The following is a 17,802-nucleotide window of genomic DNA, read 5'->3' as shown; positions in this document are numbered from 1 at the left end:
GGTGCTTCTAAACACTATTGGCAGTAGAGTTATTATTCTACATATAGTTTCAGATTTGTGCATTAAGTCGTATACATTTCTGCATTACCAACAATTTACATACTTTGATTTCTTAACTAAAGCTTCTGTGAGGGCTGTCTAGCATTCTAATTTATATCAACTGGAAACATATTGATTATTAATTACATACTCCCTCATAGCTTAGTTAAGTGATTATTTTTTTTTTTCTGCTGACTAAGAAGACATAGACAGAGGCGCTGTCAATAGCCTATAAAAGATGGGAGAATCTACTCTATATGCTAACCCAAGAACACAGCAAAGTCCTAATACTAACCTTAAAAGGGTATATGAATCAATTACCTACAATTCATGGTTAGCTTATTTTTTTATTTTAATTTGTGTAGTGTAATTAATGGTGTTAAAAGTAGAACAAATACAACAGTTCAAATACGGGTGAACCAATTGTTTGTTCCCAAAGTAAATAGAGCAATATGGAGATAGAGTAGAATTTCTTAGTAATTACATTTGTGAAGTACAATAACAACTAGAATGAGGCTTGTCTAACATGGCAAATCACACCAATAAATGATGATTCTTATTCCCCCATTATGAAGCCAGACACATTTTCAGGTCATTCCAACGAGGCAGTCAGAAATGTAAGGCCACACAAGCTTTATTAGAAACAAACATGGAAGCAATAAAATGTATAAAAGCAGATATGTACAGTGACTGTCGTTTATTGAAATAACAAGGTCCAACATGGAGGAATTGTCAAAGTTCATTCTACTTACTCATTGGGCTAGGATTTAAACTGAAGTACAAAAGGTGGGATTTAGTGTATCTTTTGCACTTTAAACACATTTGAACCACTTTAAGACTCAAGTGGTACACACATTCTTGTGCATTGATTCCTGTACATTGATTGGTTCATTTACTTCTGACCCGTGCCCTGAATCTTGTATTCCATTAAGATTATGCCTGCTGCCATGGGAAGACCATATGACTTTGCATTTCCTTTTTTGTAGACCATTACTGTTTTTTGTAGACCAGACCATTTTTTCCATGCGACATGGGATCTTGGTTGTAATATTTAAATATATCAAAAAGTTCCTGAAATACACAAATTCAATTGGGAGTTTTTGTGGATAAGGGGATGTCATATTAGATCAAATGGTTGGGAAACATAAAATAAAATGGACATGTGAAAACGATCATATCCTTGATATTTTTTCAGTGGCACTGATAGTTCACTGGATGCTACCTGTAATGGAACTTTATTGAGAGAATAATACAATACAACTCTGTGTACCCACTATAAAAGATGTCAAAGCTTGTGGTCTCCATCATTGATAAAGCCTGAATTTAAAGCAATGCAGCAATGAATAATTACTGGACAACACTGGTAATGGAACGGAAGTAAGACCAATCAAAGAATATCCTTGTGTGCCAAACATTAAGACAATGGTGGTGTTTTATTCAAGCAGATTCTTGCAGATCTGTGCAGCCAAGAGCGAGTCATGGACAGCTGACTGACATCACACACAGCTCAAATAAGCTGGCTGCAAAGATCTTGGAGGAGAACACTTCGGTTCTTTGCTAGTAATATATCCATGTACAATATTTTGTATATATTCTTTTATTATTATTATTTGTTATCTAAAACAGGTCAAACTGAAGGTTGCTGCTTCCCCTGGCAATGGGTTGACAAGCTCATATAATCTCATATTATAGGGGGTGGTTCATTAAATAAGAAACCACTTTTCTATAGTTCAGAAAGCCTTTTTAAATGTACAGTATATTCTTAACATTCTACTGTTACAGAGTTAAAATATACTGCATCTCAGCTGGGCCCTGACTGATTTCTAAATACATGCAGTCAGTACTCTCTAAAGATAAGTCTACATATACACTCAGAATCAATGGATATGACAAATGCTTGCCTCTTAATTTCTTACAAAAGTTTACTAGAAGTTTTTTATTAAACAAACAGACTAGTTTGAAAACCTATTGTTTATACTAATTTTCTAAAGTAATTTACATTGATGTAGAATAGGTAAAAAATAATGTTTGTTATACATACCACTAATTGGAGCAAAACATTTGCATGTCTATTAGGAAAAATGCCTAACAGTAGCAATACAGACTAACCCTTTATGATTTACTTTGGGTAGCATGCATGTCATTATTTCTGGCTGAGGCACATTCAACATTAAATACATCATTTATATTGTTATCGTAGGTTATTTTAGGAAGAGCTGGAAACAAAAACATCCTGTATAAGTGCCTCAGTGAAATACTGTATGAGTGATTGAAGTCAATCAGCTTGGCATGCTGTCTAGGCTGTGTGACCCAAGCTTGCTTACAAAAATAAATAAGGTATGACTTTGGGACAAACTTCCAGGATTGAGATTTTTTTTTTTTTCAGATCGAGAACACAATCAGGTTTTTAAGCCTATTTTGTTTGCAAAAAATGAAAATGTTTGGCAAAGTATTTTTGACACAAATGTTTAAACAACTAAAATGCTCTTAAGAAATGTATGAAGGCAGAAAGTCTGAAAACAGACTCAAAATTAAACTGCCAGAAACTTTTACAGAAAAATTAGGTAGATCAAGAATCCTGAAAAAATATATATTCCTGGGTCATAAAAACTTTAAGTCATGAAAGATCCAGACCATGAATCTAATAAGTTTGTCAGGTCACCAAAAGGCCATTTTTACCTACAGTACACTTTCATTAACCTATAAAAGACGTTGCATACATGTTATTCATAATGTTCACTCCTTAATTTCAATCACAAGCAATTATGAACATGCCACCCACTAACCCTTGCAATACTGATATTATTATTCACAGTAATTGACTTGGTACATAACAAAATCAAACGCTAGTGAACTGCACACTTGGTTACACATGGCTTTTTAAATTGTTGCTCTAATACATTTCTTATTTAGATTTTCTCGTTCTCATTAGTCCATCGAAGTGTCATGTGCAGATGGGCACAGATTCTGTATGGGGGTTACTGTTCTGTGCTCTCCATGTCTGATGCAGGTGCTGAAGATGTTCAAAAGCCCTTCTGCTCACATTCAAAGCAGGGTGCACTTTACGCAGGTTGTACTCGCCAATCAGAGACAGAGCACAGATCCCAAAATATGCATGCAGCGCATCTGAAAAAGACAGGAGCTCAAATTAGAAAGCATTCACTTAGGTGCACATTCTTTGTAATTAATGCACAACTAAAAGTTGCCAGACAATCATAAAACAGGCAATCAGGAATGGGACACCTAGTATTTGAGATTGAAATTATGTCTAAATCCTAATATTCTAGGCGATACAAAACTATTGGCCATAGCTGTACATATATCTGCAGATATATTATACTGGGCAGATCTTGTGCACCAATACATACTTTGCCAGTATGGTGTCCCTAAAATAGAAATAAAGACATTTTACATTTTGAGTGAATTCTGACCTACATCATGAACCTAACATAAAATGAATGGAGAATGTCATTTTTAATTTCATATTACTTTTGTAACCTCAAAATTACTTGGAGTTCCACTGAAAGGTTATATAAAAATGAATTACTATAATACAGTAGAACATGGGTAAACGTTTTCAGAGGTTTAAAATGAATTCTGGCGAACACCAGTACTTTACTAAGAATATGAATAAATTAAAGAAAAGCAGTACTCTGGTGTGGGTTTATTTGTCAAAATGTTTGTTCAATTCTTAAGACTGAACTTGGTTTCAAGCTAATTTACTACAGTAAATGTAATATGAACCAGTTCCTCTCACTTACTTATAATGGCAAACTATTTGACTCCCGCAAAGCATTCAATTACTCTGTGGCTTCAGTTGTCACTTTGAAAATGGAAAACTTCCTCAATTCGTTTTTGTTGTTGTCTGAACCATGATATTATTTTACCTGGATGGCTGTCCGGCCATTTTGCAAATCCACCAACAAGCCGGTCCTGAGTTGACAAGATGTAGTTCCGGTTCTTTTCAAAATTTGTGTACTGGAAAACTTCTAGCAGCTGAAAAACAAGTAGTTCAGAATTTATGTTACAACATTTTCTGTTGTTAAATATCATTACAGTACAATACAAATTTTCACAAAAGTTAGGTATGTTAAGCTTTTAAAATATAACGTTGACTAGTTACAAAAGTGAAATTTACAGTCACTTAACAAATGGAGTATGTAATCCCTAAACATAACACAGTACTTTTTGTTCTACCAATTTTAAAAGTCTTAACTTTATCTTTGAAACTGTCATTTTTATAAATTCACTTTTTATTGGGAAAATAATTATTGCTAGTCAGTTCTCTTCAAAATAAAGAGTTTATCATAAATGTATCAAATTAACCCACACAATAAACAACAATTGTCATGCCAGTCTGTCTAGTCCCTGAAATATTTATCCTCTTGGTCTTTCTACAGTATTGATTACACTACATATCATTCTCAGTAGTGGTAAACAAGTGGCTTTGTAATTCACTGGATGTGATCAGTTCATTCAGGTTTAACTGTATGTAAGTTTAGTAAAGCAACTGGTAAGAAAATGTGTAAGAGGATATGACTAAGATAAAAAAAATTGTGTATCAGCATGCCAAATCTGTCAGGCTCTACCTGTGTACTGTATAATCAAAATGTAAAATGAGTATTTGACATACTAGTACAAACTAGTATACATTGGGCATTTAAAGCCAGTAAGGAATTTAGAGTCAAAATTCAAAATGAGGTGATCCAGGATTTAAAGTGTGACAACTATGGTTTTAAAATCCATGTTGTTGCCTTCAGGTTAGGATATACAGAAAGACAATTCACTGTATTTGTTGTAGTTCCAAAACACAAATGATACAACTGCTATTAGACCATGTAACCTACAGCAAAGGTACCAGCATGCACAGCAGTTTATCTGCAGAAAAAAAAAACAGAATCAAAATATTCTCAGCACTCCTTTACAATAATAATAACCGATTAATGATAGGCAAAAGTTTGTGCCACTTTACCAGATACAAACTTGAGCAATAATTAGCTACACCTTAAAGATCGCAGTTCTTATAGCTTTGATATGAAGGTGGAGGCTTTCTTTGTGATTTACCTCAAGGGTAGCTCCAACCCAGAAAGAGTAACATGTATCCACAGGTTTGTTGGGCCGCCCATGAAAACCATTTTGCTGCCTCATAATGCACCACCTTCTTATCCTGTTCAGTTCTTTCTCTGTGAAGATCTCCTCAAGTTTACCCATGAGACAGAGGGTAGCAATGGCACAGAATGTAGATCCACCTGAATAAATTAAACACACTGTTAGTCTTATGTACATCAGGAACAGGCTAGGTACTTGAACTTAAATTGTATTAAACACGTTTAATGAACAACTGTACATTTCAAAGCTTTAGATCACAGAGACTACCAATATTTGGTCAAATGCTGCTGAAGCAACCAATAGTTCCCTGATGCAGACCACCGCCCAAAGTCAAACATACACAGTCAACATAAAGAGTCCAGAGAGTATCATGATATTATCAATATTGTTTTAAATCCTCTTGTGAAATGGGAGTGGTCTTCGTGGAATTGGGATGGTAACTCGACAAGAAAATGTGTAAAACTGATTGGTTGTAAAGTTGAAGTAGTATACTCTGAATAAAACTTTGCAGAAAGACTACCCTCATTTGCAGTTTCTTATACAGAAAATGTAATACATTTGAACATAAAATATATGTATTAGTAAATAAGATTAGTTTACTGATCTGCTACAAGAGGATATGGACGAATAAAGACGTTATACAAAACCTGTTAGGATTCATACTGTATATGCAAATGTATAATCAAATGAGTACTTAAAATAGGCAGAGCTAAATCGATCCTAGCATGTAAAAATTAGTATACATTATGTATTGAAAGCCAGCAAGGAATTTTGAGCATCTTACGAGCTAGAATTCAAAATGAGGTGATCGCAACATAACTGGAGGTCCAGGATTTAAGGCGTGACAACTATGGTTTTAAAAATGGAGTCACCTTTCCTAGTCTACTTGAGCCGTGTGCAGTGTTGAGTGGAGTCATCTTTCCCAGACCTGTATACAGGTCTGCAGGATACCAGAAAACAGCAATTTTAACACATTGGTTCTTGCTCTAACAGTAGTAATTACTTGGGATAACAGTATGAGCCCTTAAAAAGGCTTACCCAGATTATTAAGTGAACACATAACTAATTACAAATCTTGTGACATATCCAGATGGATTATTTTAAGCAATTATGTACTTAATCTGTCCCAGGTATAATCCTACATGCCTTTTTAACACTTGTGCAGAACAGCATATTAAAAGTAGAGAGAAACTGTTAAATGATATACTTTGTATATTGAAATAAGCCTGGCCAAACATTATTTAAAATTCAGTACAGTGACCTTTAATAAAAGCTCTCACTCTATGGGCTGCACACTTGTCAACAATACACATAAAGCATGGTTATAAAATTAAATGGCACAATGTAAGGTAGCTGACAGCCCGCTTAAGATTATACCAATGCAGTCACATGACCATACTAAAGCAAACTTTAAACTGTTTAAACAAATCAGATATTAAACAAATATTCAACTGTAAGGTAAATCCCATTAAAGTAGGCTTTCATAGCTTGCTACTTACCATGTGATTCCAATCCCGCTCCTTGTGAAACACCATTGTCATAGGACTTAAAGAAAATACATTCATATAATTAGACTATTGTGAAAGTGATATAGTACAGTATGTTATATAAATGAAAATCTATTAAAACAGACAAATACATGAAAAATAGATTAACATGTTTGTAAGGACAGACAAAAACAAAAGCACAAGCAAACCAAATCCCCACCCACCCCCAAAAATAAAATCATTTTTCAAATGGTATATATTCAATGCCTATTTAGTGTGTGGGTTTCAGATCGACAAAGTGAGCTCAGATTCTTTTATATTATATGTTCGAGGTGTTAAGAATTATTAGTGTCCATGAACCTGCCCTGCCCGATCATACTAAGCAAGCTATTTTCCCTATGTAGTGCCAGTACCAATACCCACTCATAAAAGCAATATCCATGGAAGGTATTCAGGTACTACGGGTCATTATTACCCTGTCTACCTGGTCCAGAAGGTTTTGAAAGGACAGTGAAGCTGCTATTTACAACATCATAAAAATATTGGATCAGGATATACTAAAAATGCAAAAAGACATGGGAGGCATCATCAACAAAATGAATAGGAATCATAAAAAAAGATTCACACAGGAATTTAGTATAAATAGGAGGCTGTGTGGTCCAGTGGTTAAAGAAAAGGGCTTGTAACCAGAAGGTCCCCGGTTCAAATCCCACCTCAGCCACCGACTCATTGTGTGACCTTGAGCAAGTCACTTAACCTCCTTGTGCTCCGTCTTTCGGGTGAGACATAATTGTAAATGACTCTGCAGCTGATGCATAGTTCACACACCCTAGTCTCTGTAAGTCGCCTTAGATAAAGGCATCTGCTAAATAAACAAATAATAATAATAGTATAGTCTGGTTTGACATTATAATAACCTGAAGGATAACTACATATTTGTGTTGTTTAGTAAAGCATTCATCCAGCAGGCTGAGTGAAAGCACAGGGCTCATATCCTTTGGGTTTCTAATTAAATACAGGTCTGCACCTTACTGCAGGTAGAAATTTTGTGGGTTCATAAGCAGTGCTCAACAACAACATACCTGAGCATGTGGACTGCGAGCTTTAGAAGTACAGCTTATATTTACTTCTTGTGCAGCTGGTATTTGGTTAATTTGATCACACGTTCAGTCCACTTTGCAGCACAGAAACAACTGGTAAGCTGAGGTTTGGTCCATAAGGTTAACGGTAAAGAATCAAATTTAAAATAAAGAATCAAAATTAAAACAATGTCTGTAAAACAAGCCAAATATTTTGTGAAATTCTACGATGAGAGGTATTTTTATAAGCCTTCATTATTCCTTTATGTTAGTTTTTAAATTATTTTATGTCCCATTGAGAGTTTACTCTCATATAGAATGGTGTTCTGTTCTGTCAGATATCAGCTTGCATGTAGTTTATAAAACATAACTAATACAAACCTGAACGAATACAAACTCCTGGCGTTTTTTTGTAATGACTGAAAACAGATTACAATGTATTGCATGGGACCATAGCTCGACAGCAGAATGCTTGGTGGTTACAATTAAAGAACCACCAAAAAACAGATATACTATGACGTTGAGTGATGTGAGAATTTCAATTAATTTGCTTATGAAAACTATGCTTTGTTCAAAAGTACTCTTCAGCTAGACAATCCTTCCAATTACCTCTTACAATAACAGCAATTCTGGTGCCAACAATGTACTCCCTCCCACTACTGGCTGCAAGCACTGAGGAGCACAATTGAATTACAAACTGCATTAGCCGGCATACTTGGCCTCGCCTGTCTAGAGCCATTATAATATATATATATATATATATATATATATATATATATATATATATATATATATATATATATATATAAAGATAGATAGATACATAGATAGATAGATAAAGATAGATTTATATACACACACACACACACACACACAGATATAGATATATACATATATATATATATATATGGAACTTTGTTTATATAAATATTCATACCAAATATGATGCATGATGATAATCATTCACCTTAGTTGAACTGTATCATGTGATTTAATTTGGAATCAGGAAGAACTGAAAAGGAACCATCTACTACAGTTCTACAAGCACAGCTAGCGTAACGTTAGGCGACAGAGAGAACTAATAAATATTGGAGCACCTCAGAACTGCTCAGGATGATTGTGAACACAAAATAGTAAAAAAGGTGAAAAAAGAAAACAGCATTTAAACAAACTGACTAAAAACACACACTAGTTTGAATCGATTGAACAGATGCAGATATTGGGCAAGAACTTTGAAAGAAAAAAGTTAATTTAATGAGCTCAAGAAAAACAATTACATATTAAAACAATATACCTTTAGTGTAGGCTACATGAAGTTCTAGTAATAAAAAGAGAATTCGGGGGGGAAAAAAGCTTTTTTTTTTTTTAGGACCCCTAAAACCAAACCATATTCACAAATTACTTATACGTGTGTGTGTGTGTGTGTGTGTGTGTGTGTGTAAAATAGCATGGGTAGGACGAATCTGGCTTTGAGCAACTGCAGTAGTGACAAGACTAAAAATGAACCCGTAACAGGATTAACACACTACGAGACCTTACACCACTGCCAATTAAGTCAGTGAAGCCTATTTATAGACAGCCAAGAATAAATCGAGATTATAACCTTGTTACTCTTTCCACACAATCACACATTTCCCTTCCCCAAAAAGTATGACAACAAAATTTGTAAACTCTACTGAATGAATTCCATAATCCTTTTTAAACAATGAAACTTCTTACATCTGAGATTAAGAACTGAAGGTCACTATGAAAGTTTCTTAGCCTGTACATTAAACCTCATGAAATATCCATTAATAAATTATTTTACTATGTACTTACATCCAAGCATTAAGTTTACCTGTAATTTACCTGTATATGCTTTCTAGACCTACAATGTAATATAATTTAAAAAGTTATTTCCCCCTCACCCAACCCAAAATCAGGTCTTAACAGACCATTTTGTAGCAATAGAAAGTCAAGTGTTTATTTAATTTAGTATGGCTTATATGAAATAATTAATTTTAAATATCAGTACCAGCACCAGTTTTCGGTATTGGATTTTTAAAGGACCACTATAACCAAGAATCAATGAAGAATACAGACCTAGATTAAAAAGAAAATATACATATAACTAGCCATTTAAAATGACACCTATATGCAGTGTTTTTTGGTGCTTGAACAAAATCAGGAGCAAGTGTTACTGAAAAAGGGACACATTTAATTCTAGATATATCCTTGAAAGGTGAAACGGTGAAGAAATACAACAAAAGAAAACAGGACAACCCCCACGGGAGATCTGTCTCTGCCCTACAAACTACCACAGCCACTCCTCTGCAGCTGCTTGTGTTCGTTTATACAGTACTGTATAAGCAAAGCTAAGGTTTTCATGAACACAAAATACATACTTAAGATACATTAAATGTGTTTATTATGAACAAAAACAAAAGTATCCCCCATATTGAAAGAAAATGCACCAACTTACTGATCCCTGCACCAAAGCACAGCAAATAGAGACACATATTGCATTTGACACAAACATTGGTAAGTTAAGACTACCATATTGAACATAATTTGAAGGAAATCCATTAACCTTTTTTGTAGCTGTTCAAATTGCCGGACTTAAATTACGATGGCTACCAACTGGTCATAAGTTAAAAAATAAATGCAGCTAGAACTTGGAAAACAGAATATGCACAGATCGAAAAACAGCACGCACATGTTCAATGCAGTTAAGTTATTTATTTATTTTTATTATTATTTATTTTTTTTTAAATCAGAACTAGGGGCCTACATGTCAGACAGAAAATAAGGGTCTGCTGTTTATGGTCCCTTTTGCACAGATACTATCTGATTTCACGAAAGACGAGGGGATACGTCAAATTTAACTAATAAAAACCATCTCAATCTGCTGTTATATTTGTTTAGTTCTTTAACCACTGTAAGACTGCAAACATGAGAGAACGTGATTTATTTTATTAAATTTACTATGGGTAGCCAGTGTTAAGGATAATACTCCCTTTCCTATGACCCAACTCCATTCATCTATGTATGTTCTGAAACACTGTAGGCATCATATTTACAACCCAGAACAGTGATAGAATGGAGAGAGGGTTGAAGAGAAAGCAGGAAAGAGGAGATAAGAAGAAAACTAAACGGGAAGGCTTGTTGGGCCTAATGGCCTTTTTGCTGTTCATTAGTTCTTTCTAATATCTACTGTTACCATTCAGTGGCTAGAAAATATAAATCAAAGTATAGGTTTCTTTATAGTATTCCCAATTTAACATTCACAGTTTATTTATTTTTGAAGGCCCTTGACATTTTTTAACAGACACTTAGAAAACAGGAAGCCAATTTTATAATGAATGTAGAACAGACTTCGCCTCACACAAAGCATGGCTTTTTGGTTTTAAATTGGTGGTATTTTGTGTATAAATCGATGCAGATGGGAAAAATATAATCAGCTATCAAACACAGAAAGTAAAGGTTGTCATTCAAGCAGTTACATTAACCAAAATTGAGCCTCTATCATTTACACAAAATAACTATCAGTATAAGGCGCCACGGTCTGTATTTTTAAACAAGCAAAAATAAGAATATCATATCATTACCATACTTCTCCTGATGTAATCTATTGCTTTCTTGATATCCATGCCTGACCAGTCATCGAGCATGTAGCATATACAGGCAGCACAGTAGACAAACCGCATGTCATTCTCACTTCCTTCTGGGACAGCGTAGAAACTAAAAGACAAGCAAAGTCATTATTAGACTGTGTAAAATGCACTGAAATACACTTCCGTACGCCTGTTTGAAAGTTTCCTTAACCTCGTACTAGGATTTAAAAAAAAAAAAAAAAAAAAAAGGCATGCGAGTTTCTGTGAACAAAAACAAAGCACCACATGGGGACATAATGTAAAGGGAAGGGCATATCAGATCAAATGGCTGGTAAACATGAAGTAAAATATCAATCTCATGGATATGTCTAGAAGTTAAAATTATGTGGCAAGTGCAGTGGTTAATTTTAATCAATGATAAGGAAACTTTATGGAGAGAATCAAAGAATACAGCTCTATAACCGCTATAGAGACCCAAAGCATCTGTCTGTATCATGGATATGGCCAGAAGTTAAAACAATGTGGCACCAAAACACGTTATATATAAAGTATGAATGTGGAGGCAGATGACTAGAGATTTTCTACCAGACATTAAAAGCTTTAGAGACAAGCTTTACAAGACCCCCCTGTGTATTAGCTGTCTGAAATCCATGAGGTCCTGTATACTCTACCTGCCATCCTCCAGCTGGAGTGCTTTTAGTCCTGACAAACATGCTTCTTTATTCACTCGACTCAGATCATCTCCCAAGATAATCAGGCAAGCAAGACCTGTATAGGTCATTGCAACATGGCCACTGTCATAGGGGTGATTCACTCCAGGACCCTGAAACAGAAACAACATTAATAAAGAACATGTATGACTTCAGTGGAAGTCTCTGTTGTAAAAGGTGTCTAACCATTGCCATAAAGGGCAATTCATTCCAACAGGGAAATGTGTAGCCCAATTAATTTTAATTTGAGATTCAAATGCTGTTTTTATGCTAAATGTAAATAAAAATCTTAAATTAACACACGTCTTGCCACAACTGCAAATACAAAATTAGAGCCACCATTCTACTGAAAAGTAGATCACAATAATTTACACTAAGAGTTTACCTAGTTCCACAACAACTGAATGTGCAGTTCTCTGTATATATCAACATAAAATGAGCACTTGCTGCATGTTCAAATAAAATGGCTTGTGTTTATAACTTACATCTAGAAGGATGAGTGTAAACCCAATTGGAAAGTTGCTGTTGTTTCTGTACACAGAATACATAATCTCTCCTTTGCAAGATTGTCATTTATTTTTCCATCCCAGCAAATCTTGTTTTCAGGACCCTGAAGCCCAGCACAGGGTACTGTGTTGTCATGTGGGGGACTGGACACAATGTAGCCCTGGGGGCAGTCCTCACGTGATGGTAAGAATATTATTATTATTATTTTTATTATTATTATTTTGTCATTTAGCAGATGTTTTTATCCAAAGCAATTTACAGAGACTAGGGGATGAACTATGCATCAACAACTGCTGCTGCTCCTGCATGCAGAGTCACTTACATAGCCTGGATTCGAACCTGCGATCTCCAGGCTATAGGGCGCATCCTTCACTCCACGTGGAGTGCCTTTACTGGATGCTCCACTCGGAAGCCCTCATCCGAAGATTATACAGTAATAAAGGGGGGCAGGCTGATCAGGGCTGACAAGCAATGTATTTCTCACCTTAGATGGATTGTATGGAATTCCCAGATGTGAAGACCCTCTGAATCCACAGCGTCCTAGATTGGACTCTAAAGGAACATTCAGAACAAGAAAATTATTATCCATATCAGCAGTTCCAGCACATTTCAAACAAAGTAGAACCCCTCCACCCCCTCCTCCTCTCCCAGACAAGAATATCGGCCTCTCCATTATCCAATACAATTAACTGTCACCTTATACAGTTTACTAAATCATATTAAATAGACCATCAAAACACTCGATTATTAGATCAAATTGTGTGCAGCCAGAATACTTTGGATTACTGAGTATCTACCAGGTAGCACTGCAAGTCAGTAGGACTGCATGATGATCTTTCTGAAGTATAACACAGTATTGAACTCCATATGTATTCATGTTTTTGATTACGCATCTGGTTCTCTTCTGCTTTCTTGTGTTATACTCTTTACTGTTTTTATGTTTTGCCATTTTTCTTTCATCAATCACTTTCTTCTTAATTGGTGTACTCCAGAGGGATATCCCTATAGGTTACCCGAGTTGGACAGACCTGGGTAATTTTAAAAGGATTGTCTATTCTTAATAGCATACATCTTTTGTAACACAAATGTCAGTTTCTCATTCATAATGTAAGAATCATTTACAATCCCATACTGCCATCTAGTGGCACAGATACATAACTCACATTTTTGTGGCGCATGCTCTGAGACTATGGGCCTTATTTAGCAATGAGCAAGGCACATTTTTTTCAGAAGAATAAAAACATTTTAATGGTATATTAATTATTGTTCAGTGCAAACACTGGTATTTTTAACTGTTAAACTATCTTATGTTCAGAAAAAAATTATTTTGCATTCATTGCTAAATAGGAACCTATGTTTAATACTGTTTAATCCTGTATAGAGTATTTCCCTGTTATATTCGTGTATGAGCAAGCGTAGTAGTATATACATTTAAAAAACTGGTTTAACTGGCATAAATCATGGTCAATTTTAACCCTAAAATGGTCATATGGAAAGCATCTAGGAAATGTACATTCACCACATGTATAGGTTGTAAGTGAGAAAGTCAGAGGGGTGTGTGAAAGGCAAATATATAGACAGAAAGGATACATACAGTAAACAGAATCAAAACCCACAAAATACTGTTAAATGCATGGAATAAATTATGATTTTGTGCCTCATCGTTGTATATATATATATATATATATATATATATATATATATATATATATATATATATATACACACACACACACATACACATACATACAATAAATACAATATTATTATCCTGGAAGTTTCCAAAAACTGTTTAACTTGTTCTTTGTTGTGCAGAAAAATATATGAAAAAAATCTACCTACCTACCTATTCAACCTTAATCTTGTGACACTGCTATTACATGCGACTGGAACAACAACAAATGCTGGCAGTCAATTCAGAATGGAGTGATCGGTGAAAGGCAACAGTGGGCGGTAACTGCAGCTGTTTAATGATGAAAATGATGCCTTGGCAGAATGTTCTCCCTTCTTATGTGGAAGGGATTCACAGTGAAGGTCAAAGAAATCAATGAGCTGCTTGACAGCAGTTACATTTCTCATACACATTGATTCCCCTGTTATTCCATGACACAGCACTTTTGTTTCTTATTCACCAAAATGGTTACCTGGGGGCACTTCATTAAAATTAAATACCTTTAAATGTGCAACACACTTTGAAAATGTAGACGTAGTAAAATAGATGGCTCTAGGGGGTTTACAAGTCACTCTCTGACCTCATAACCAGTATAGCTCATTTGGGTAATAAAGAAATCCGAACCACTAAGATCAGATCATACAATTTGCCAGCACACACTTCAGTAGATACAACATTAATGAGATCACTTTAATATGAATTATCTGATTAAAAGGATAGCCTTCTTGGGAACAATTTTCTTTGGTCATTAATGTTTTACTGGCTTTAAATTAGGGTAGACAACCAACTGTATAAACTGACTACAACACTCTACAGTGTTTTGAATCTGTTTTTAGCACGTTAAAACAACAAGAATGGTATGGCTTATAACCACACTATAGTGCAAAAACTAATCCGGGCGTGCCTATGTAAAACCTAAAATACATAAAGGTTGATGCTGCAAGTGTATACTGTATAACAATGTTATACCAGTCTCTTTAAAAGGTAATTGTAATTCTCTGCATTATTATATTATAAACTGTAATGTTCTTTGTGAATGACAGTATGTTGTCTAGGATAACTCAATGCACCTGATTTGATTAAGAAACAGAAATCTTCTCTAAAGAATGGTCTTTTGATAATAAAGTAAAAATAAACTTACTATCTTCTGTGGGAAGGACTTGTAATGAATAGACATATTCTATTAGGCTTGGCTTATCCACCACATCCAAGGTATTCAACATGTCCAGGCCAGAAAGTGCAAAGAATACAATGGTTAGCCTGTAAAACAATGCATAGAAGAAAAAAGTTTTACAGTAGTGCAGAATGGAAGTTTAATCTAAGTACAACATTTCCATGCCTCCTTTAAGATTATCGTCTACAGTACAGTATCATTATTGTCATGGTACTGCAAGAAAAGGTTTTCTGTATTAATAATACATACCCAATCTACCTTTGAAGATCACTGGCTGTAATTCCAGTGATATTCAATAATGGTTTAATAAAAAAAGAAAATACAATAAACTTCCAAAAACAACAAGCAGTTTGAAATTTACTGAAAACATTATATCAAATTCTAATAACAGATGAGTTGCTACAACAGGGTCTTTGTACACTTACTATTGTACAAATGGATTTAACACTTCAATCTGAACCCTCTATCCTCAACATTTTAGGGGATATGGACTGTCCCAGTAGTTATAATTTTGGTTTTTAGAGATGCCTAATTACTGCCTAACACCCCTAGAAGTAAGTTTTCAAACCACCTCAGATATTTGGCATAGAAGTCATCCGAGCAGTTGAAAAAGATCGTTAGTTAGTAAGCCTGGTAATGATCTAAGCAGAAACAGCAACAGAGAATTAAGCAAAACACAAATAATGGGGCATTAAACAGCTAAAAGTCGATGCGAAGAATCACTAAACTGGTATTACAACATTTAAGCAACGTGCATGTTTGAACATTGAAACGACCATACTGCAGTCACCATCATCAGTTCGTTGTGCATTTAGTCTCTGGTCCAGTTGTTCGCTGCATAAATTCGGACCTGTGCAATGTGAAACTTATCCAGTTGAAAACGAGGACAACATTATATTTATACAGTATTATTGTTCAGAATAAACGAAAGGTCTACTGTGTCACCACAGTTCCAGGTCTTCTGTGAACGTAGTAATGTTAAAACTGTAACTGCTTCCTGTATGAATGGTTTCGCTACACCAGTGACATTTCCGGAACTGAAGGCAAAATAAACATTGATACCCTGCAGCACGTTCTCAATAAGTTTTCTTTGTTCCGTGTATGCCCACCTACTGTACTTTTGATACTAAATATGAAGTTGTTTTTAGTACCGTTTATATAATAATTAACACAAACTCTGCATTTTTAAAACTATTTATTATTTTTCATAACACAGCATCTCAACATTCGCTACCGAGAAGTGTTGTTTGGTTAGCGATAAGCTGACGAAACGTTAATCCGACTTATTCTCCTTGACCCATGCAACAAAATACATATATATTATTTTAAATGTTAACACAATCGGATAAATACCTATTCATTTCAATCAACAAAAGGCATGTCATTCACTGCTGAAGAGTTAAAACAGAAGAAAGCTACTGTCACATTACAGCTAGCCCTGACATTGCATTCATCATGTGCAGGTACATAGTGTACACAGCGGCTTCCCTTACCTGCTGGTTTCCAGCGAAGAGTATCTCTCCGGCAAGATTTGCAAACATCTCTGAAAAAAAATAACATGCCGGTCTTTCAGAAAGTCGATTTCTTCAAATTCTGCTACCGGATTCTCCTCTTCAGCCATCTTTGTCAAAAAAAAAAAAATCAAACTCCGTGTCAACTTCCGAAAACGTCACCTCCGGAGGTTAAAAGCGCAGTTTTCTGGTCAGTGAAAATACTATATTGACTGTTTGTTTGTTTTACATAAATAATGCAGTGTCATTGACCAGTCTTGGAGTTGGAACATGGTAAAAGAATTTCAAAATACTTTGTTTATGTATTAGGCTTAAGGCGTCCTTCCCATATGTTAAAATGATTGTTATACAACATTGAAATGTCCATTGTTGATAATGTCTTATATCCAAAATACCATACATACTAACAGTCCCTATATGGTCAAGACAGTCCCGATTTCCTAGCAAATGTACCGCGTCCCGGTGCATAGGAAGAAAGTCCCTATATTTACTCATAGAAAAAAATAATAATTTATTCTGCACAGTAGAGTTCGTGAAAACCACACACTGTGCACTTCATGCGGCTGATATATCTGCTGATCGCTAACTACAAAGCTAAGAACGCTTCATTGTGTCTATTTTTACTACCATGATGGTCGTGTTGAGTTGGGTGGGGGTGGGGAGGGGGGATACTATTATATGATAATGAGTGTTTGTTTTTTGCGTTCCCATGTGTATGATGCACATGACGACACCCTACCCCCCTCAGGTCGGAGCGTCCCTCCTGAACAGTTTCCAAATGTTGGCAAGTATGAAATACTGATTCAAAAGCTGATGAAGATGTCTCTAGTTCGCAGTCTGATGGGACCCCTGTGTTAAAAAAAATAATCTCAAACTACGATCTTTATATTTCTAGCTATGATCACGCCAAAACATTGCATT

General features: G+C 35.1%; 1 protein-coding gene across 1 annotated transcript; it reads right to left on the bottom strand.

Annotated features, from left to right (window-relative positions):
* Positions 1-655: 655 nt before the first annotated feature.
* Positions 656-17,035, bottom strand: LOC117409288 (geranylgeranyl transferase type-1 subunit beta-like). Its single transcript, XM_034015104.3, has 9 exons — positions 16,864-17,035; positions 15,338-15,456; positions 13,009-13,076; positions 11,979-12,130; positions 11,302-11,434; positions 6,648-6,693; positions 5,104-5,288; positions 3,927-4,035; positions 656-3,165 (listed from the first exon to the last, which is right to left on the bottom strand). Exons 1-9 carry the CDS (start codon positions 16,989-16,991, stop codon positions 2,984-2,986), a joined length of 1,122 nt encoding a protein of 373 aa, XP_033870995.1. The 5' UTR covers positions 16,992-17,035; the 3' UTR covers positions 656-2,983.
* Between the last annotated feature and the right edge of the window lie 767 nt (positions 17,036-17,802).

The sequence above is a fragment of the Acipenser ruthenus genome, chromosome 2 (genome assembly GCF_902713425.1).
Source record: "Acipenser ruthenus chromosome 2, fAciRut3.2 maternal haplotype, whole genome shotgun sequence".
Lineage (NCBI taxonomy): Eukaryota > Metazoa > Chordata > Actinopteri > Acipenseriformes > Acipenseridae > Acipenser > Acipenser ruthenus.
Note: the sequence above shows the minus strand (reverse complement) of the source record. Positions and strands in the feature narration are given on the sequence as shown.